Genomic DNA, 22,236 nt, shown 5'->3' with positions numbered 1-22,236 from the left:
GTTTTTCAGCCATACCTTGGTGATCTCACGCAGTGTTTTCAGCCATCCAATTCAGCAAGAACAAGAACCTCAGCCTAGCGTTTTCTGCAGTGTTTTTGGACAACCCATGAACCTGCATTTTTTGCACTGCCAAACCAGCGTTTGTGCTGCAGAAAATCAGCGCTTAAGAGACCAGCCACTTCAGCGTTTTTGCCTACTTTGCATCAGCGTTTTTGCACTGCCAAACCAGCATTTTCAGCGAGGCAAAATTCAGCAGATAAAGGAGTAGCACATCAGTGTTTTGCAATAGCATTTTCAGTCGAAGGACCATCGGGCTTAGCGGATAAAGGACAGCCCGACAAGAAGCATCCCAAGCACTCAGATTTCAGCATTAGCCTCGTCCTCGTCGGCCTCGACATAGCAAGCATTTAGGATCATCACATCAGCCATTGTATCAGATTGTGCAATCAATAGTAGACCATTCTCACCATCGAGAGTGGGGCCCTTGGAGGAGGGTTTTACAACGTCTCTGGTGTCGTATTCTCTTCTCTCACTATCTCTCAGTCTCATGCACTTTCACGCACAGTGTCCATTCACTTTGTTTGTGTCCATTGCACTCTCATTAAAGAACGGAAGGCTCTCCCTCATCAGAAAAAAGGAACCTTGAGCACAGTTCGGAGCGCTCATCTTGAGCAAAGTTCAACATTCATTCTGTTACACCTTACATTGGTATCAGAGCTTTGGCAATGTTCTGTATCACCTAAGGAAAGAACCACAAGAATCACAATAATTTTTTTTTGCTTGTTGCGGTCGCATGAACCCAAGTTCACTTGGGCGTGTCGATTCCTGATTGTGTTTTCGGAGAGTGACAGGAAGAAGGGCTTGTCCAGCCTCCTCTTGTGCCTCTTTTCACTCATTGAGAGCAGATCGTGCACTTAGCGGCTGGCGCCAAGGTTGAGTGCAAGGCCGCCAAGGGGTGCGCCCACGGAAAAGAGCAGAGCTCGGGTGAAGAGAAGATCCTTCTCTAACACAGATTGCAAGCGAAAGAAGAACCTCAAGAACCTCACGACCCTCAAGAACCCCAAGAACCCAAGACCCACAAGAACCCAAGTTCCTTGTGAACTTAAGAACCAAAGATCACAGTATGGTCATCACCCGAAGCGGAATGGATACTTCGCATGGAGGTGATGGGCATGAAAGTAGTGAAGAAGAATTTCCTCACCATGGAGGTTTTCTTGACCCTCCCCCTACGCCATCTACGCCAGGGATTGCACCAAATCTATGGAGGCTTTGGTGCAATCAATGATGGACATGATGGCACGACAAGAAGCGACTCGCATTGCCTTGGAACGCGAGCGCGATGAACGAAAAGAAAGAAAAGCATAAAGAAAGGCGGCTATTGAGCGTGAGCATGAGCAAGCGCGCTTGGAAGCCGAAGCAAGATGAGCGGCCTTGAGGCCAATCGTGAGGTTCAAAGGGACCTCCACATGCAAAAATTGGTTCGACAAGTTCTTGCCTCGAAGTCCGAACCAACCAAAGATGTTGGTAGTTCCTCAAGTGGCGCAAGCCGAGATTCGGACTCCAACAACCTAAGGATAAAGCTAACACAATTGCTAAACCTAAGGTCACTCCAGATGAAAAGGTAGCACAAGGAATTTTAGGAGGATACATCACGTCGGAAGAGCAAAGCACTTATTCTAAGGAAGGTTGTTGTTTTCATTGTCACATCAAGGGTCACATAAAAAGAACACGTCCTAAGCTTGAATCGAATGAATCTAAAGAACCCACAGAACCCACTTCCTCTTTCAATGCAATAAATGACAACACGAGTGTGCCCCAAGTTTCTCATGACCCTCCCATTGATGAGTCTCTCATTAAATGTTATGGTCATATGACGGAGCAGCGTTTTGTCATATTGTTTGACCCAGGCAGTATGCATGATGTGATTAGTCCCTCTCTTGTTGAGAGAGCCCGCCTAGAGGTTAGTCAGAAATCTCCTCTCTAGGTTTCTGGCTTCGCTCCCGGTATGGACTCTCTCATCACGAAGGAGTACTATGATGTGTTGTTTACAGTTCAACAAGCTGCTTTTCGAAGAAAATTTTTAGTCTCTCCTCTTTCAGGATGTGATATGATTTTGGGCATCCGAAGGTTTCGTGAACATAACCCTCTCATTGATTGGGTGGAAAATACGTTCACTTTCAATGCCAAAAGTGACTCTCCCATTGTCATTCGTGGAGAGCAAGTTGTTCATTCTCCATCTCTCATTTCTAATGTGCAGGCGAAAATTGAACGGATTCACGAGAAGGAGACTCTCTCGGTCGTCTTCTCCAAAGCTTGACACATAAGAATTGCATGATTATGATAAGCATGATGAATGGCATGATAATGATGAGCATGTTGATTTGGATGACAATGACAAGAATGACGACAAGCATGATGATTTGTATGACCAAGATGTGATTTCTCACAAGTATGATGATTTGCTGTCACGTGACGTGACACATCCAACCCTATGTGTCCGTGGACAAGCTACAGCATGATCAGGGTTCAGTTCAGTCAAGTCAGTCTAGAATAGGAAGTGATCTGGCACTTTTGTGAGTCTGTTCGCAGACCGTGCATGACCAGTCACTTAGATTAGATGCATATCCTCCGGTTGCACACAGCATGTTCATCAGCATTCCCATCAAAATTCATCAGAATCCATTTGGGAAATTTTCCAGTGAATTAAACTTATTTTCCCTATTTTTTGACATTGATCACTTATTTATTAAGTGACTTTTGGTGGGAACTAGGTAGGGTAATTTTGCTAATGAAATATATAAGCAAACCAAAGCTAGCACTTTCTGGCAGATGAGGCAGCAGGAGCAGTGCTCAACAAGCCAACTCTCAACAAGGACAAAAACCCTCTCAGCAAAACAACCCCCCTTCATGCTAGCGTTTTCAGCATTGGCGATTTTCAGCAGCATACAAGCGTTTGATCAGCCCTTAGTCTGGCATTTTCAGCGGCCCTCTTCATCGCCAATTCCCTCAGTCATAAGCACTTGAAAGACTCAGCAACAATAGCGTTTTATGGTACTGCTGTCCAGCGTTTTTCAACCAGCCATTCAGCGTTTTCCATGCTACAGTAGGCAGCGTTTTTGCAGCAGAAACTCAGCACCAAAGGACAACGATTTTCGCAATCAAGGTAGGACCAAACAGCCAGCAAAATTAGCGTTTTGGACTTAGCAGGATAAAGGACAGCCCGACAAGAAGCATTCCAGCATTCAGTTTTGAGCCATAGTCTCGTCCTCGTCATCCACACCGTCAACCGCGACACAGCCCATTAGATTTGCATTCAGTCATTGTACCAGATTGTGCAATCAATAGTAGACCACTCTCGCCATCGAGAGTGGGGCCCTTGGAGGAGGGTTTTACAACGTCTCTGATGTCGTATTCTCTTCTCTATCTCTCACTCTCATGCACCTTCACGCACAGTGTCCATTCACTTTGTTTGTGTCCATTGCACTTTCTCAGTAAGAACGAAAGGCTCTCCCTTCCCTAAGTAAAAGGAACCTTGAGCACAGTTCGGAGCACTCATCTTGAGCAAAGTTCAACATTGACTTCCGCTGCACCTTACATATGCATGAAGATGATGTGATTGTTCTCAAGGATGATATGTTAGTTGGTACTGTTTCTAGTGAAGCTAACCTCATTGCAGATTCGCTCAGTCACGAAGAACCGATCTTGGCTCTTGAGTCAAGGTCTAAAGAACCCCTCAAGAAGAACCTATCTTGGCTCTCGAGCCTAGGTCCAAAGAACCCTTACAGGAAGTACTGTGTTTGAATGATTTGTCAGCACGCATTGTTCGAGTGTTTCATTCGTGATCGTTTCCTGTATTTTAGTCAACGTCTATATGTGATCCCTTTTCCTAGGCATGACATATTGTACGTTGAGCACGGTTCACTCATGAATGAGCACGAATGTATGCGGATTGTTCATGGAAAGCTGAAAAGTATACATTCAAGGAAGTCACATTCCATGTCTCTTCCTTGGCACGACACAGTCTTAGAAAGAGCACATATAAGTAAGAGCACGAAGAATCGGCATTTCTGTTGTAAATTCCCATAGTTGATTGATTTCGATCCGAAAGACACTATTCGATCTCATTGTTTGCGTGTGTGTGGTGAATGGTTTGGCACTCCGTCTCTTTGTTCATCTACATTGCATGCACAGCCTTTGAGGAAGACGAGATTTTTTCCACTCACTTTACATGGAATAGGTATGTATGGTTTTGTGTTGGAAGTGGTTTCAGGAATTTTCAGCCATGGAGATTCTTGAAGAAGGAAGAAGCATGACTCTAGACGACGTTGCAACATTGCAGGAGCCACAAAAGCCTTTGTGTTGCTTTCGGCGCAGCCCAAAGAAAAGCGTTGCAGACCTTTATGAAGTTCAAGTATTGCACGACCCACACATCAGAGTGGGCTGGCGAAGAGTCCTTTCGAGGATTCCGGATGTTATTGGAGATCTCCCTCGACGCCATACAGCTCGGTACCAATACCTCACTTTGAAAAGGGGGGATGTCACGTGACACATCCAACCCTATGTGTCCGTGGACAAGCTACAGCATGACCGGGGTTCAATCGGTCAAGTCAGTCTAGGATAGGAAGTGATATGGCACTTTTGTGAGTCTGTTCGTAAACCGTGCATGACCAGTCACTTAGATTAGATGCATATCCTTCGGTTGCACACAACATGATCATCAGCATTCCCATCACAATCCATTAGGGGAATTTTCCATAGCATTAAACCTATTTTCCCTATCTTTTGACATTTTTCACTTATTTATTAAGTGACTTTTGTTGGGAACTAAGTAGGGCAATTTTGCTAAGATAATATATAAGCAAACCAAAGCTAGCACTTTCTGGTAGAAGAAGAAGGAGAGCATCAAGCACTCAGTGCAGTAGGCCTTTGGAGACCCTTCTCAACAAGACAACCCCCCCCATAGCCTGGCGTTTTCCACTCAGAAGGCCAACATTTTCAGCCTAAGACTTCAGCGATTTCGAGCCATTGGTACAGTGTTTCAGAGCCTTCATTTCAGCGTTTTCTAAGCCCTACAGCCATCGTTTTCACCACCAAGACCCTGGCGTTTTTCAGCCATACCTTGGCGATCTTAGGCAATTTTTTCAGCCATTCAATTCAGCAAGAACAAGAACCTCAGCCTGGCGTTTTTTGCAGCGTTTTTGGACAGCCCATGAACCTACGTGTTTTGCACTGCCAAACCAACGTTTGTGCTGCAGAAAATCAGCGGTTAAGAGACCAGCCACTTCAGCGTTTTGGCCTACTTTGCATCAGCATTTTTGCACTGCCAAACCAGCGTTTTCAGCATGGCAAAATTCAGCAGATAAAGGAGCAGCACATCAGTGTTTTGCAATAGCATTTTCAGTCGAAGGACCATCGGGCTTCGCGGATAAAGGACAGCTCGACAAGACGCATCCCAAGCACTCAGATTTCAGCATTAGCCTTGTCCTCCTCGTCCGCACCGTCGGCCTCGACATAGCAAGAATTTAGGATCATCACATCAGCCATTGTATCAGATTGTGCAATCAATAGTAGACCATTCTCGCCATCGACAGTGGGGCCCTTGGAGGAGGGTTTTACGACGTCTCTAGTGTCGTATTCTCTTCTCTCACTATCTCTCAATCTCATGCACTTTCACGCACAGTGTCCATTCACTTTGTTTGTGTCCATTGCACTCTCTCATTAAAGAACGGAAGGCTCTCCCTTCCATCAGAAAAAAGGAACCTTGAGCACATTTCGGAGCACTCATCTTGAGCAAAGTTCATTATTCATTCCACTACACCTTACAAAGCGTGTCCCGTCTAGAAACATTCGAAGCACCTACCTTCCTGTTCAAGAATAATTTCTTTGCTTTCTCCTCGATTTCAAACCTTTGTTTCTGTTTTCTCATCTCATACCTTTTGCTTCTGCTTCTTTTGGTCTTTTGAGAGCAAATTTTAGTATTCTTTGAATCATCAAAGGAGTTATGTTTTCTTTTCTTAGCCTGGGCGCTGGTGATTAACTTGACTGGAACCATCGGTTCACTCTCAGATGAGCTACTAGAGTATCTCGTTGGTGAGTAGTTAGGTGAGGTAGTACAGGTAGAGTCAAAGTGTCACGCAAATGCAAAAATTTAACATTCTCGTCGAGGATTCTGTTTACGTATCGGCTTGTCCTCTGTTGTAAATTCAAGTTCTCCCTTCATCGGTGATGGTGGTCCAATAGTGTAGCGCTCACACTCATCCTCCAAGGTTAACAGTTTAAAGAAAGAGACAGGAAGGTAGATGTCCAAAATCTTTTGATTGTAATAGTCCATGGTTTTAGTGGCTAGCATTTCAAGTTATCCCAGTCACATGCATGTGGACAAGCTACTTCAAGTCTAGGGTTTAGGTCAACTTAGGAAGTGTTATGGCACCCTTGTGAGCCTGTGCGCAGGCCGTGCATGTCTAGGCACTTAGAGTAGTTGCATATCCTCTGGTTGCACACAGCATGATCATCAGCATTACAGTCAGTAGCCATCATGAGCAATTTACAGTGCACACGACCCATTTTCCCTATTTTAGCCATTTTTCACCTATTATTAATAAGTGACTTTGTTGGGAAACTGGGTAGGGCAAATTTGCTAAGCTCTAAAAGAGAAACCTAGCGCTAGCACTTTTTTGGCAAAGGAGGCACAAGAAGTAATTACACTTGCAGAGCACCTTCTCAACAAGACCGACAGGATTACCTAGAGTTTTTCAGCCATCAAGACACCTGGCGGTGGTGGAGTTCCCAAATCAGCCAGCGTTTTCAGACTACAGCAACTAGCGTTTCCAGTTTGCAGATTGCGGAGCAGCATAGCGTTTTTGCCACAGCTAACTAGCGTTTCCAGTTGCAGCACCACCTAGCGTTTTGCAGTTCCTGGCAGCAATTCAGCCCAAGCACTTCAGCATTTTCAGTTTTCAGCACAGCCCCAAACCTCGCAGATCTCACCTACCGGCAACAGATCCTCGTCGCACCGTCAGATCAGCCAGTGTTTTCAGATTCAGCCTGCTGTCCGCAGATTTCAGCATCTACGTTTTCAGCGCATCGTGGTCGCCATCGCCGTCCTCACCGACAGAGTGTCAGAATTCAGCAGTTAGCAGATTTCAGTCCTTAGCGTTTTCAGATTTCAGCCCGTCTCGTCGTCGTCATCATTGTCGCCGACATTGTCGGCAAGTCCATTGCATCCAGACCATTGTACCAGATTTGTGCAATCAATAGCATAGACCTCTCTCGCCATAGAGAGGGGGCCCTTGGAGGAGGGTTTGACAACCATCTGGTGTCGTATTCTTCCTATTCTTCTCTCTCTCTCTCTCTCTCTCTCTCTCTCTCTCTCTCTCTCTCTCTCAACACCTTCATTCACAGTGTCATTCACTTTGTTTGTGATCATTTGCATTCTCTCACTAAAGGAACGGAAGGCTCTCCCTTCCGTGAGTAAAAGGAACCCTTGAGCATAGTTCGGAGCACTCATCTTGAGCAAAGTTCAACATTCACTTCCGCTGCACCTTACAACCCCATTTTGTCAGAAGCTATACTTTGAATAAGGACATCAGGTCCTTGTAGCGTGAGGCTTTGTGTCACGAGGACTTGGCAGTTATTAACCATGTCACAGAGATGTGGCAACTGCTAACCTTGGTTGTTGGTTTCTTTCCAATGGGGTTTATTTTATTTGTTTTGAGACCCTCTTTTTGAAGTAGCAAACGGTCGGACATTGTATGGCCAATGTGAATGGTAGATTCACCCGCAGACGGGAAGTGGTCGGCACTGGAATTCGTATGGTAAGAGGATGTCTAGGCTCAGAGCAAGATCATATAGGTCCCCCCGTCGCACTTAGCAAGTTGGTGGATACTAGGAAGTGAACTCAATTAAGGCGTAAAGTCAAGGTGGGACTACCAACAAAAAGTATCCAACAGTTGGGCCACATTGCACTTTTGGATGCGGCTCCAATGAGGATAGATGTTCAGAAGACCAGTGGGAGCCCAACGGAAGCATCTCCTAAAATTTAGGGAACTGCTATTTTGGGCCGTGAAATGTGTTCGCGTCATTACCTCCGGTATGACTAGGGGAACATTTTACAACTCTGCCGCGAAGTCAACTGGGCAACCGGTCAGGATATTTTTAAGCGACGAACCCGAAACGGGAAAATGCTTGTAAATGCGCCAAGTGTCAACTTTTCATGCACTTGCCTCTTGCAGAAAAATGGGCGCTGATTTTTATGCTGGGAGAGGCCTCATTTGCAACCTGTCACAGGTTAAGAGCTATGGAGTGCTTTCTTTCCCTCTCATGTACAGTGTGGTGCTAGGAGTGATGCCCTGCACACTACACACTGCTCTCTCTCTCCCCTACGTGCAGTTATGTGATGCCCCACAAGAGGGCTACTCATTTGACTGATGTACAGTTGTGTGGGTTCATGCTTTTGTGCTGAGGCAAGAGCCTCCTTGAGCAGGAACAGGGGTAGCTAACTGCTGCTCCAAAGCAGGCACTGGTGAGGGTCATAACCTCACCGTACAGGTGCAAAATCAGCGCTGTGTATGCGCTGTAAATTCACTGTTTTTCAGCCGTACGGACGCCAAGATCATTGGGAATCGTGCCCCACTGGCAAAGGACAGTTAGGGGACTGTTTGGGGCTGAAAACAGGGCAAAAACCAGTAAATACAGCGTGCTGAATTTACTGTTTTTGGACAGGAATCAGAGGGTATACGACAGTGCAAGCGAGTTCCAGCAGGAGAATTGGTTTCGCGCAAGTTTTGGGGCTGTTATGCTGCCGAAATTTGGCCAAATCAAATGGTATCTAGGTGGATACACGTGAAGGATTCCCAGGACCTTACCTTGTAATTTACCCTCCTAAAGAATAAAGAAATACCGAAAGGGGCACGAATTTTGGGGCCTACAGGTTGTCGGCGTCTGCTCGGAGCATTCTAGCTCCCGAGCCGTGTGTGTGATTAAGTGTTAATTCCCGTTACAGGTCTCCTTTACCAAGTGCTCTGTGTGTGTGCTTAGAGTAAAGAATTTCGGGTGAAAGCCAACGCCTACCGCCCTACGGGCCGGTTTCACTTTGTGGCTAAAGAACTCCACCATTGCGTAGCATTCTCCTTAAGAAAAGTAGCTGCTTGAGAGATTTTGGATTCTTCTGTGCAGTTTGCCAATGAATAGATACTGTCAAACTACTGAAAGAACTTGCAATGCTTTCTTCCAATCTTTCACTCCCACAAAAGTGAGAAATTTTAGCATAAATCCACCATCCTTTAAGTCTTTAAAGTTTAGGTTGAGACAATGCAAGTACTTGAGGTGGATAATAAGGGTAGGCATACAGGCTCCAATTGTGAAACACGTGTGGTGTTGGGGGAGACGGTGACAAAGGAGGCCGCACTAGTGGTGCAAAATCAGAAGGTGCACACTGCAACTGTCTGCCGGAAAATTCCCCGCTGCCCCCTCCACAAAAGGAAAAGAAGCTTCTATGGGTGGTACCCCCCAGCAACATATAGTTCAAAATCTGCCAGAAGCTCTCCAGGATAGGTAGATTCTTTTGAGGATGATTCAAGAGGATGTCGTGAAGTTCTTTGAGGAGGAACTACAAGTACTCGGGGTAACACCATCTTTCTCTCTTTTTCGGTAGGACCGGTTTGCTTGTCAACACAGCAAACCGTTAAAGCTATGAAGACTCTATAACCGATGGACACATGTGCCAACTTAATCTCGTATCTATTGCACGCCTCAGGGAAAACGCCCCAAGATAAGTATATGTATCTGCATACTCTACAGTCTCTCGACCATACATAAAAGTGGGGGCGGACCTCCTTACCCACTGCGCCGTAGTGTTAAACACCATTACCTTGGTCTTACCAAGGTTCACAGACAACCCATTGTCTTGTGCAAATACATGCAATGCATCCAAATGACATTGCATCCCCTCTGGAGAATCTGAGATCAGCACAATATCATCAACATAAATAGCAACGGAATCATGTCCTTGCAAGTTGAGCACCTCTATCACCCTCTATCTGTACATAATCTGAAAGCTCATCTACGTATATCCCAAAGAGAGTCCCTGCTTCACCCAAATGGGGGAGTGAACCCTGTCGGACATGCCCTGAGTGGTGCGTACCCGCCCTACCACTGTCCTGTATAAAGCTAAGATACCCCAAATCCGCTCTGTGGGCACCCCCATGTCCTACAATCTGCGTATGTGTCTGGCTCGAGGCATTGAATCAAAGGCGTTGCGGAAATGCACAAAGCTACAATAAATCCTCCTGCCATGGTGTCTACCCTCCTCAATAATGGCTCTGAGTGTCAAAATTTGGTCAAGAGTGGAGAAACCTCTCCTGAACCCTGCCTGTTTGCGGCCCATATGCCCTCTCTCTCTCTGCCCATCCACTCAACTCATGCTCAAGAATTGATGCATATAGCCTAGCAAGAGTGCGACCAACCATGATGGTGTGGTAATTCCCGGGAAGCATAGGATCTCCCGACTTGAAGATAGGCACAATCGTGGACATACTCCAAGTCTCAAGAAAACCCTCATACATGGCTCTACTAAACATCATAGCAAGAGGCTCTCCAACCATATCTCTGGCATGGATGAAGTGTTCTACTACCAGACCATCGTGATCCTGTGCTCTTCCCGTCTTCATCCTGTCAATGGCTTTCCTAACCCATTCAGGAGTAAAGAAAGTACATGTCTCTAGGCATGCCTCTAGAGGGTCAGGCAAAGGTGGCTGTCCCGATGCTGTATAGAGAGATGTAGCATATTCCCACCATGTCTTTGTGGAAGTGATGGCTGGCGGTGGAGAGTGCTCATGGAAAAGCCTTCATGCCTCACTAGAGTCCTGACTCATAAACAGCTGATACAGATCCCGCTCTAACTGAGAGAGAGAGAGAGAGAGAGAGAGAGAGAGAGAGAGAGAGAGAGAGAGAGAAAGAGTCCACACAGTGGACACGCGGAGTTCCACTCCGAGATGCACTGGCCCCAAAACCCTATTGCCCCTGCCAATGTTTCGTTTATATTGCTCTCGACAAAGGTACAAGCGCCGGGGAGAGTTCTTGCCTTTGCTAGATTTGCCAAAGAGCTCCCCCAAGGCACTTATTTAAAGGCCCCAGGCCCTGAAAAGCATCAGTTACAAAATCTGATGCTGAAAAGCACCCTATTCTTGCACGAGGGTTGCCAAATAAACGTCCCGAGAATCGCGACCCGAAATCCAAGATTCCATACAATGTCCCATGTCATTACTTTTAAGGCACTAAAATTGGCCTTCTTTAGTGGGCATGCCACAACATCACTTTTGTGACAGTACCACAGAATCACCTCTGCCTATCATTCATTCCAGGCAAGCATCCAAAGGGTACCACTTTTGGCTATCATTCATTCCACCTACTCACTAATAACATACTGCGAGTGCTATGTAGGTAGTAGCACAATACCACTTTTGTACTGTGGGGAAGTGGTATAGTGCAAAAGTGGTTCTTGCTACCAATGGGGCAGTAATGCTACCTATCTTTTGCTGCGCCATTCACATTCTTGCTGGTACCCGGATAGGTGGGATGAATGTTCTTGCACGTAGTGCAAAGGCCTCTTTCTCTCCTCAGACATCTGACCCACACAAGTAGCCCCAAACTGAAGCACTTGAAAAATGAAAAACTGCTCTGCATGTCCACTCAAATTTTTTACTTGTTGAATTCAGGCATTATTGTCTTAACCTATGATATTGGGTCATGTTACATATCAAGAACAACCTACTCCATGTATAACCCAACCCTTAACAACCTATTTTATGTATAACCCAACCCTTCCACACTGTTAAAAGCATAGCATGCCTTACACCAATTGATCTATGATGGCTGACCTACGGTGCTTTCATATCGATCCATATCCAGACAAGATGCATGCATGCATAGATATTCCTCGAGAGCCAAGAGCTCAACGGACAATGCTTTAAACGATGATTAAATATTCATTCCTTCCACTCAGACATAGAAGCCAGTGCATACCAATGGGATTAGCAGCAATGACTCGTAACCCAACAGATTTTACTGTTTCGATAAGTGTTGCAGCAGGAGTAGGTAAAGTGAGTCGCTGTTGGGATATCACCTGCCTCAATAGAACCGCTGTCAACCTTGCCGTGACCAAAGATCCTTCCACTTGCCTAATTTTACAATTCAAAGAGCAGATACACAAAGTATAGCCCAAAATTAGCATATGACAACAAAACACCCACAAATAAAACATACAGTCCAAATGTTAAATGCATGAGGTGAAAGGACCAACCACAATGAGTGCATAGCTGATGGAGAAAATTGACACTAACAAAACAAGTGATAAATCACGAGGCCTGCCCTTCGGAGAGCGCAATGGCAAGCATGCTATCATTAAGGACAACTATTTCACCATGACTAGAACAAAAAAGCATGTTTGACTATGATAAACTCACGCAAGACAAGATCTTGCATGACTTTCATTGCACATCACTCCATGGTAGATCCCATGGAGCCATAGACATATTAGAAATATCACCAATATCGTGGTGGAATCCACGGCACAAAAAAAATGCTATTCATGGTGACATGGAGGCACAATGACACTGCTCTTTGTTGAGGAGCCCATTGTCAAAAGCATGCAATTCAGAAAAGCTTCACACAGATAAAAACCCTAGAAGCACATAGTGAGAGAGAGAGAGAGACAGAGAGAGAGAGAGAGAGAGAGGAGAGAGAGAGACTCTTATCAAAGGAATAAAGCAAACCATTGTTTGGAAATTGATCTCAAAAGGAGGATTGAAAATAACACTTACGTGTTGTCTTCGAGTACACATAACAGTCGATGAGTCCATGGAAGCTTAAGCAAGGTGACGACGACACAAATGCAACCTTACTATGACCAAAACTATAGCCTTGCGATCATCCATGCTGCTCCACGTATATAATTGGCCTGCTAAAGGTCTTCGCACCCATATCATGAAGATCGTTCAAGTCTCATTGTTTGACATGTGTCCTCAAAGGGCCTTATAAGTCTTCAAGATAAAAGAAATCGTGTCCTTTTAAATGTTATTTCTAAAGCTTCTTTGACATACTGAAAAGACTTTGAAAATAAAGGACTAAAGAGTGCATTCATAGGAGTTTGATCCCATCATCCATGATGTGAAGTATTAATTCAACGAATTTTTTTATATATATTTTAATTTGCAAAAAGTCCTTTCATTTAAAGATTCAAAAAACGTCGAGGGAGAAATGCAGAGCTGCCCTTCCAAGGTGGAGAGGGGCGAACGATTGCTGCGATTGAGCTAAGCCCAACGCTGAGCCCCAAAGAGCAGAGCTGCTGCACCACATACAGGTTACCTTCCCCCCATGGTAAAACCTTCCCTTCACCGAACGGCCATCGCAGCAGTAAACCCTAACCAGATACCTTCCCGAGCCCCTACTTGCAATTCTACATTTTTCTTTTCTAAGGATAAAAGAAAAACATTGTATTATCACAAAATAGATACATTGCTAATACTCACCCTTGCGAGTTTTGCCGGAAAAAAAGATTGTATATAGATTCATTTCATTGAACTGTTTTATTAGTTCCTATGCTTACTAAATCTATCTTTCTTTATGACGGCATTAAAATTATTTTTATTTTAGTTTGTCAATGTGTCTCTTTACTTTATTGTTTTTCTTTTAAATTCGTTTAATTTTATTTTGTTTTGAAATGCTAATGTGCAGTGTGCACCTTTCATCTTATTGTTCAAGTGGGGCCCTTTGCAATATACAACAATTGATTATGTATGTATAATTGATATACATTATAACACAACAAAAATGCCATATGATTGTGGGCACTCATTTAAACTCACCCTCCTTCCCCGCCTTAACTTAGAAGTTAGCAGGCCTTAGTGCCTCCTCACCTTGTTCTTTCAATAATGCACCAAAAGTTCTACTGGCAATATTTCAAAATAGACACACACACACACACACACACACACACACACATAGGTTTCAAGCTTCTGGCCCTGGGGCTCAGACATAGAATGAGGCCAAGAAGACCTCACACAGATTCTCTCTCCCCTTTATGGCTTGTACTTGCATCTGTAATCGTCTGTGTTGCATCGTTATGGAATGAGAAACACTGATTGATTCGTGGAACAACCCTCAAGATTGATACTTGGATATTTGAACTGACTTGGTTGAGTTCTACAGATCCTAGCCGAGGGGTGAAGAATAAAACTTAGCAGCAATAGTAGTAGAATTAGAAGAATAAGATCTACCAACTTACTAAAGACCGGTTGAGAGGCCTAAAAGACAAAGTGGGTAAGGATCAAAAATCCTAACAACTTATAGAACCTTGGCCGAGGGGCTGAAACCATAAATAGAGTCGATACTTTCGGTACTTAGTGCTTTTGGTGTCACGTGCACATCTAACCCTATGTGCATGTGGACAAGCTGCAACTCCTATTTCTAAGGTTTAGGACATCCTAGGAAGTGTTCTGGCACCCTTGTGAGCTTGAACGTAGGACGTGCATATCTAGGCACTTTAGATTCTCTGATTGCACATAAGCATAGCCAATGTCTACAATGTGTAGGCATTGGGAAGTGTTCCCATACATTTGCATTAGTACTCAGCCTAGGTATTTATCTACAGGTAAATCACCTCTTATTAATAGTTCATCAACTTATTACTAAGTGACATTTTTGCATCATTTTAGAAATTGTGGGGGTTTTAAGTTGGATTGCCAGTCCCAGCTTTTACCCCATATGTAAGTGACCCTAGGGGTCACTTCTCTGTCAAAGTTGACGATGCGAAAGCATAGAGACCAAGGGGAAGGGGGGGGGGGAGAGAGAGAGAGAGAGAGAGAGAGAGAGAGAAGAAGAAGAAGAGAGATTTAACGTCGTAGGAAACTATCCCAAGAGAGCTTTAAGATCTAGCTGACGAGGAGTTGAACTCAAGACCTGTTATGAGAGAGAGAGAGAGAGAGAGAGAGAGAGAGAGAGAGAGAGAGAGAGAGAGAGAGTCTCCTGAACAACCAACCTTCACAATGAATAATTGATATAATGTACAATGGGGGCTAAGGGTTGCTTATATAGCAACCTCACTAATTGCCCGACCCAGACTTTGACAAATAAATAAAATAAATACCTAAAAGCCAAAATAAATAATGGGATCACTTTGGGCAGTTCACTTCAGATGCTATAAGCATTGTTTTCGACTATGTACAATGGGGGGTAAGGGTTGCTTATATAGCAACCTCACTAATTGCCCTACCTAGACTTTGACAAATAAATAAAATAAATACCTAAAAGCCAAAATAAATAATGGGATCACTTTGGGCTGTTCACTTGAGATGCCATAAGCATTGTTTTCAACTTATAAGGTTTTATTAAGTTTTTGGGCAGGTTCAGACCATTTTTAAAAAGTGACCAGCCGTCCACTTAATAAGTGGGCGGCCTCTAACTAATAAAGCAGCAGATCAGCCAGCGCTCTCTCTCTCCATCTCTTTTTGGCAGAGCAAAAGCAATCTCTCTCCCTCTAACAGAGGTGCCCTCACCTCCCCCTATTCCTGCTGAGAAAAGCAAGATGAACACTCTCTATTCCTGCCGGTGGCCACGTGCAATAAAAGCAGACTCTCTCTCACTCCCCGGGTGGAAAAGGCTAAAAGCAGCCAGCGCTAGCTACAGGGAGATGCTGCTGCAGATTTCAGCCGTGAAGACGCCGCTGCAGATGATGCCCTGGGCTGCCCCGAGTGTTCCAGACGTCGCAAAGACCTATTGTGCAAGTTCCATCGCGAAGAACTTAAAAAGTGCATGCGGAGAGAGTTCCCATCACAACAAGTTGCTGTTTTTCTCTGTTTTCAGCCCATAAATGTCGTTGACGGGGCTGATTTACGAGAAGGAACCCGAGAACACACCTCTTCTGTGTGTAGGATGGGAAGAGGTGGTTCTCTCTCTGTCCAGAGATCTCTTCCAAGGAATTGCTTTTCAAGAACCGAGTTGCATTTCGAGCGGCGAGACTTTTAAGGTAACTCTGAGAAAAGCGCTCTGAGGAACTAGAGTCAGATCAGCCCAAGGGTTTCATACCCAAGATTGGGAAGTAGATTCATGAATTTGAAAGTGATAAGACTCTCGAGTTGGGATCACGAGCTTGAGATACCCAAGGAAGGACTTTGTGTCTGAGAAAGCAGAGTTGTACTACAAGAAGAGGACTCTGGGAGTAGAGTTGGAAAAAGGGTTGCAGGGATGCCATGCCCCGAGTCTGGAAGGTGAGATCAAGAGGCGAGAACTTAGATTCTCGAGCATTCAGAATAGGAAACGGAAATTCCTAGGAATTGGGCTTTGCCCTGAGGATGGATCTGAGGCTTCCGAGAACCATCAAGTCTTATTCTAGAATGAACATGGTAATACGTTCGGTTCAATTGCTTGTATAGACTTCTCCTCAGAAATGAGGATACTATTACCCGGGGGGGGGGGGGGGGGACGAGCCCATCTTCTCGTCCCCAGTACTGTGTCGATCTTCTCACTCTCTATCTCCTCTCTATTTCTCTCTGTATCCTCTGCCTTAGTATTAAGTGATAAATTTCATTTATCCAAGTATATTTTATATTGTTATGCGCTCTCGTTTGTGACACTTTGCACGTGCATAGGCCACTAACTAGTTGGTGTTGATCTGTTGTCCATAGCCGGTGGTCGGTGTTGGTCATCAATGTCGCTTGAGCAAAGGAGGGGCCATGTTGAAGTTGCCAAATCTGGAAATAACTCCTCCTTGCACCCCAAGAGGGTGACCGCACAATCCCCGAGCTACTCCACAAGCTCTCTCTCTCTCTCTCTCTCTCTCTCTCTCTCTCTCTCTCTCTCTCTCTCTCTCTCAACACCTTCACTCACAATATCATTCTCTCCTCTCTAGTCTATTGCACAACTCTCATGAAGTACAAGGAAGTCTTTCAATCATTAAAAGGAACCTTGAGTAAGCAAAGAGGGTTCTCTCTCTCTTTCTCAGCAATTTGCGTAGAAAAAGCAACGCCAAAAAACTGTCCAGCTTTCTGTAAATCACCATGATGTCCGTACAGCAGGCCACGTGTCAGCCCACCACGTCAGCAAATCAGGGTTAGGGTTAGGGTTAGGATTATGGTTAGGACAAAATTAGGGTTTTTGATTTTAGTGTTAGGGTTTCAACAAAATTAGGGTTTTTGATTTTAGGGTTAGGGCTTTTGATTTTAGGGTTAAGGTTTTAGCAAAATTAGGGTTTTTCGTTTTAGGGTTAGGGTTTCAACAGAATTAGGGTTTTTGGTTTTAGGGTTAGGTTTCAGCAGAATTAGGGTTTTTGGTTTTAGTGTTAGGGTTTCAGCAGAATTAGGGTTTCTGGCAACCACGTCATCATTTTGTGACATACCCCCCCTCTTGAAAGCATTGTAATCGCCCTCGATTACGCCTGCAAAATAGACAGAAGCCATAAACCGTCTTAGCAGACACTGACTGTTAGTACCTACATACTAGGAACGCACATCTAGCTTATATACACCCCCGGTTGAAGAGAGTTCGACGTCCTCGTCGAACGAAGGGAAAAGAGGGCTTGGCTATGCATGAGGCCAAGGGACTAAGGGGTGCATATAAGTGCAAAGTGAGAAAACTGTACCCGAATAATGCAAATAGGTAGCATGCTTTGTTTTTGTCATTTTTGGAATGAAGTGTGTGTGTATTTTTGGATTTTTGGCAGAAAGCTGAAAAGAGATGCTTTGAATACCCAAGTAGAATTCCCCATACTTGAGCATTCCCCAAAAAGGTAACCCGGAGTGCGCGGAGCCACCTGCTGCGTTGGCCCGCACGGAGACTTCTTGAAAGTCGAGTTGGAAGGAGAGTCCGTCGCAATGCAGCCCTTGCGAAGTTTGCAAGGAAACTTACCGTCTTTTTGACGCGCGTTGTAGACTTAGGCTGACACATCACAGGACATTCAACATTCATTCGGATCTTAGACCATGATTTATCGGCAATGTAGTTAGCAATCGCATCTAGATCCAGTCGGGACCTCATAGATACCCGATTAACTAACCCCTATTACAACCATGTCTATTTGAGATCATTTAGACCAAAATGCTGGAGTCATTTCGTCTATAAGTTCCTGCACTTAAACAAGTCAAGAACAAGTCAGTTTCATATTTTCCAGAATTCCATTTCATAAAGTCATCCAGCAGAATACTGTCAGCTCTCAATATCCCTAAAGCTCAAAGAGACATCAGTGACTCTAGTATTCGAAAATCGAGGCATCTGTTGACAAAGGAGCAGAGTAACTCCCCTCTTGTGCAAACCCACTTCACCAGATCTCCGACCAAGCTGAATTCTGGGTTCTATTTGGAATAGACCATGCTAAACCAAAAGCTTCAAGGTAAAGATTCACATTCTGAGGAATATCTGCTAGGTCTTCCTCCTCCATTCGCTTCGCGTCCATTGCAAAGTAGGTCTTGAATTTAACCAAGAACCGTCAGTTCGCATTACCTTCTTTCTTTCTTTCCATGTCAATTTCTGTTCTGGAACGAGTATCTGCTCGTTCTTGTCCAATTCGAGTTGTTCATCAACAAGCACATCGCCTTCAAAAGGCTTCAAGAGACTCACAAAAAAAAACACTGTGAATCCTCCAAGTATTCTGGCAGCTTCAATCCAAAGGAGATATCATTTATCTTTTCGGAAAACGTGGAAAGGTCCACACTATGTCATGCTAAGCTTACAAAGAAGCCGCTCCTTTCCCTTTTGTTTTCTTTCTCAATCGTGCATTCCCGTAATGTAAGAGCACCCAATCCTTCTCCTTCAATTTCCAATCGCGACAATGGCAATGCTGCCTTTTTCTGTCTTTCCTAAAATTTCTGCAAAGCCTTCCGGACCAAGTCCCTAGTGAATTAATCGGCTTCAAAGAAAAATCTTATCTTTCGCGCTAAGGAAGGGTAGAACCTTCGTAGCAAATTCAAAAAAATCTCAAATGGCATCTTCCCATCAAAGAGTCAAACGTGTTTCCGTAGAACATATTCCACCATAGGTAAAAACCTTTCCCAAGTAGTCTTCTGATCCAACCAAGAAGACTTCAACAAAGCCAGTACCACTGAATTAGCAATCTCTGATTGCCTGTCAGTCTGCGGGTAGAACGAGAACTGCAACCGCGTGCCTATGTTCTCCCAAATAGCCGTCCAAAACAAACTCGTGAGCATGGGGTCCTTTCAGAGACAATCACCTCAGGCATGCCATGTAATCTGGAGACCTGGTGAAACCGGCCCGTGGGGCGGTAGGCGTTTGTTGCTAATTGGACTATTTCTTATTTTTAATGATTAATTTCTTTTTATGAAATTAGGATATTTTAATGTGTACACTAAGAACTGTTAAAAGATTGTCGCTACAGGAAATGCCATCAGGAACGGACAACTCTGATCTGTCATTTGATGGGTGACGGTAAACATCGCGAAGGAGTTTCTGTAAGTTCGGTGGAAAGGGCCGGGTTACGAGTGCCTCTGATGCGTCACATGATGGGTGACGGGTGCATCAGTAAGGGGGCATCCTGTAGGCTAAGGAGGAAATCCGAACTGAGTGAGAAAGTACGCGTAAGAACGCAAGCACAAGAATAAAGATGGGTTCAATGAAGCTTTTTACGAAAAGCAGGAAGAGTCGCGAGAGGACAGATGTTTTCCCGCGAGGAGTCTGTGTCTGCATTGCATCTGTGTCGTGTCCAGCACCCGGGGACGCCTGGAATGTGTCCGTGTAGCATTGTTTTCACTAACGGAGTGAGTTTTTAAAGTTTGAACAGATTCACACTTTATTTTATAAAGTGACCGGTCACTTTTAAGTAACCGGCCTCTTTATTAATAAAATAAAGCAGCCACTTAGAAGATAAAGCAACAAAACCAGCCAGCGAATTCTCTATCCTTATTTCGGGTAGAACAACGCCCAAAAAAAAAAAAAAAACGGCCGCAATCTCTACACGAGCAGTTATTCGTGCCGTGGCCAAGGAGCTATAAAAGCACCACATGCCCTCACTCACGGTAGGTACCAACATCAGCAAGAGAAGACTCTACCGCAAGAGATCGCGAGACTACGAAGCACGGGAGTCGCTTTTCCCGCGCAAGAGTGACAGGTATCTATTGTGGATTCGTCATACGAATTGTTGTCGCGTGTTTGTGTGGTTTGTTTTGCAGGAATCTCCCGTCTTACGGGAAGGCCCTTTACGGGAAGTACGGCTTCACGCCTAAGTCCCTTACGGGAAAGTACGGCTTCACGCCTAAGTCCCTTACGGGAAAGCACGGCTTCGCGCCTAAGTCCTTTACGGGAAGGAACGGCCTTGTGCCCAAGCCCCTTTACGGGAAAGCACGACCTTCGGGTCTAAGATTACAGAACGGAGGGGTTTCCTCGGGTTCTCGTGCTTGTATAAGAATTCTCCCTGAATAAAAGAATACTCTTTACGGGGGGGGACCAGCCCATCTTCTGGTCCCAAATACTGTGTCAATCTTCTCCCTTCTCTCATGTTTTCAAAGAATTATAATTTTCAGATTTTCTAAGTGCTCGTGTACGCTCCCGTTTTGTGACACTGGTATCAGAGCTCGGACTCCTCTCTTTCTCTGCAAAGAAGGACGATTCCGGGAAGAACGGGAAGAACCATGTCGAGCCAAGGGAGAAGCGTTGAAGAGGAGCTTCAACAAGTGCAAGCTCAGCTTGCGGAGTTGCAACAAATCTTACTGTTGCCAGACGTCCAAAAGCTTTTGGGCGGAATGAAGAAAACGAATGGAACTGATGCAGCCAAGCATCCAGACAACACTGTTGGCGTGAGACCACAGGAGGCAAGAGAAGAAGAACGTGCCGAGGTGCACAAAGGATCTTCGGATCGGAATGAACGGCCTACTTCAAGGAAAGGCCAGGAAAAAGCGCTCTCTCTACTAGACGAGAGCAAGGACATCTCTATCTCATCTCCATCTTACTCTCCTAATTATACTTCTACTTCTCGATCATCTCGTTAGAAGAAGGAAGCCGCTACTGCCACTACCCTACATCAACCTAAAGATAAGCCTCGATTCAAGAAGCAAGGTCGCAAGTCTCAACATCGCATGAGAGTCTTCAAATCAGGCGACCAGGACATCAAGTTCGACACCTACAACGGACGGAGAGACATCTCCAAAGCACTGTCCTTCATCAGATAGTTTGAAGTCGCCTTTACCAATGGGCACTTCACAGAAAAATCCAAATTACGCCATGTGGGGATGCACCTCAAGGAAACGGCAAGTAATTGGCGGTTAGCCAAGATTCTGGAAGGTTCTCAGGCCAGAACTTGGGAGAGCTTCAAATCTGAATTTTATGAACAATTTCTTCCACCTGACTTCGAGCAGGACATACGGAAGGAATGGGATTGGCTTGCCCAGAAGGAACATGAAAGAGTAACGACTTATGTGGACAAGTATTGGTCGGGTCTTCTGAAGGTCACTCCCTTCATGAAGATTGCCGACGAGGAAAAGAAAAGAAAATTCAAAGCGGGTCTCCAACCGCAGCTTCGAAAGAGTATGAAGGTGTATCCGCATGATACTCGTCAAAGGATGATGGAGTTAGCAATCATCGCTGAGGATTTGCACTCAACTGGGACGCCCAGAAAGATGGAGCATAGCACTTACCGTGCAAGGCAAAGAGGGGTCTACGATGACCATGGGGGCCAAGGAAGAAAACGTCCTCCATCTAGAGACGATGATCATTCTAAGAAGCCAGAGGGCACTGGCAAGCGAACTAAGTATCTTTCTCCTACTCAACTTCAAACTTTCAGAGAGGAAGGAAGATGCTTCTACTGTGGCGAGAAAGGACATATGAAACCGGACTGCCCTCTAAAGCAGCAACGGCAAGAGCAAGCCTCTACGAGGCAAGAGAAAGCAAGGAAGGAACCCGCACCACCAAGTTCGAACTCAATCCCAGATGTTCAAGGAAACACAGAATCGGAGAAAGGGAAGCGTCAACTTCTGAAGGGCTGGGGGTCTTTGAACAACCAGCGAGTACTGATTCTCTATGATCCAGGATCCACTGATAACTTCATCTCCCTAGATACTGCAGAACGTCTGTGCCTTACACCGGCTCAGCTTGGCACACCGGTTACATCCGGATCGGCATTCGAGGGGTTGACAACCAATGCAACTCCTGTGCAAGGACAACTCAATCTTCGGATTGGCGAGTACAAGGACCGCGAATCATTTTTGATGGCACCCATCGAGGGATGTGATATCATCTTGG

At 45.0% G+C, this 22,236-nt stretch overlaps 1 protein-coding gene across 1 annotated transcript in view; it reads right to left on the bottom strand.

The window, feature by feature from the left end:
* Window positions 1–22,236, bottom strand: part of LOC147446471 (uncharacterized) — a 55,826-nt gene that overhangs the window by 5,427 nt on the left and 28,163 nt on the right. Inside the window, exon 2 of the mRNA XM_086525679.1 lies at window positions 12,022–12,176. Within this exon, the coding sequence (XP_086381805.1) occupies window positions 12,022–12,176 (155 nt within the window). The remainder of the gene's footprint in view (window positions 1–12,021; window positions 12,177–22,236) is intronic.

Source organism: Adiantum capillus-veneris, chromosome 12 (genome assembly GCF_014529385.1).
Source record: "Adiantum capillus-veneris isolate H3 chromosome 12, ASM1452938v2, whole genome shotgun sequence".
Lineage (NCBI taxonomy): Eukaryota > Viridiplantae > Streptophyta > Polypodiopsida > Polypodiales > Pteridaceae > Adiantum > Adiantum capillus-veneris.
This window is presented reverse-complemented; position numbering and strand designations above follow the sequence as displayed.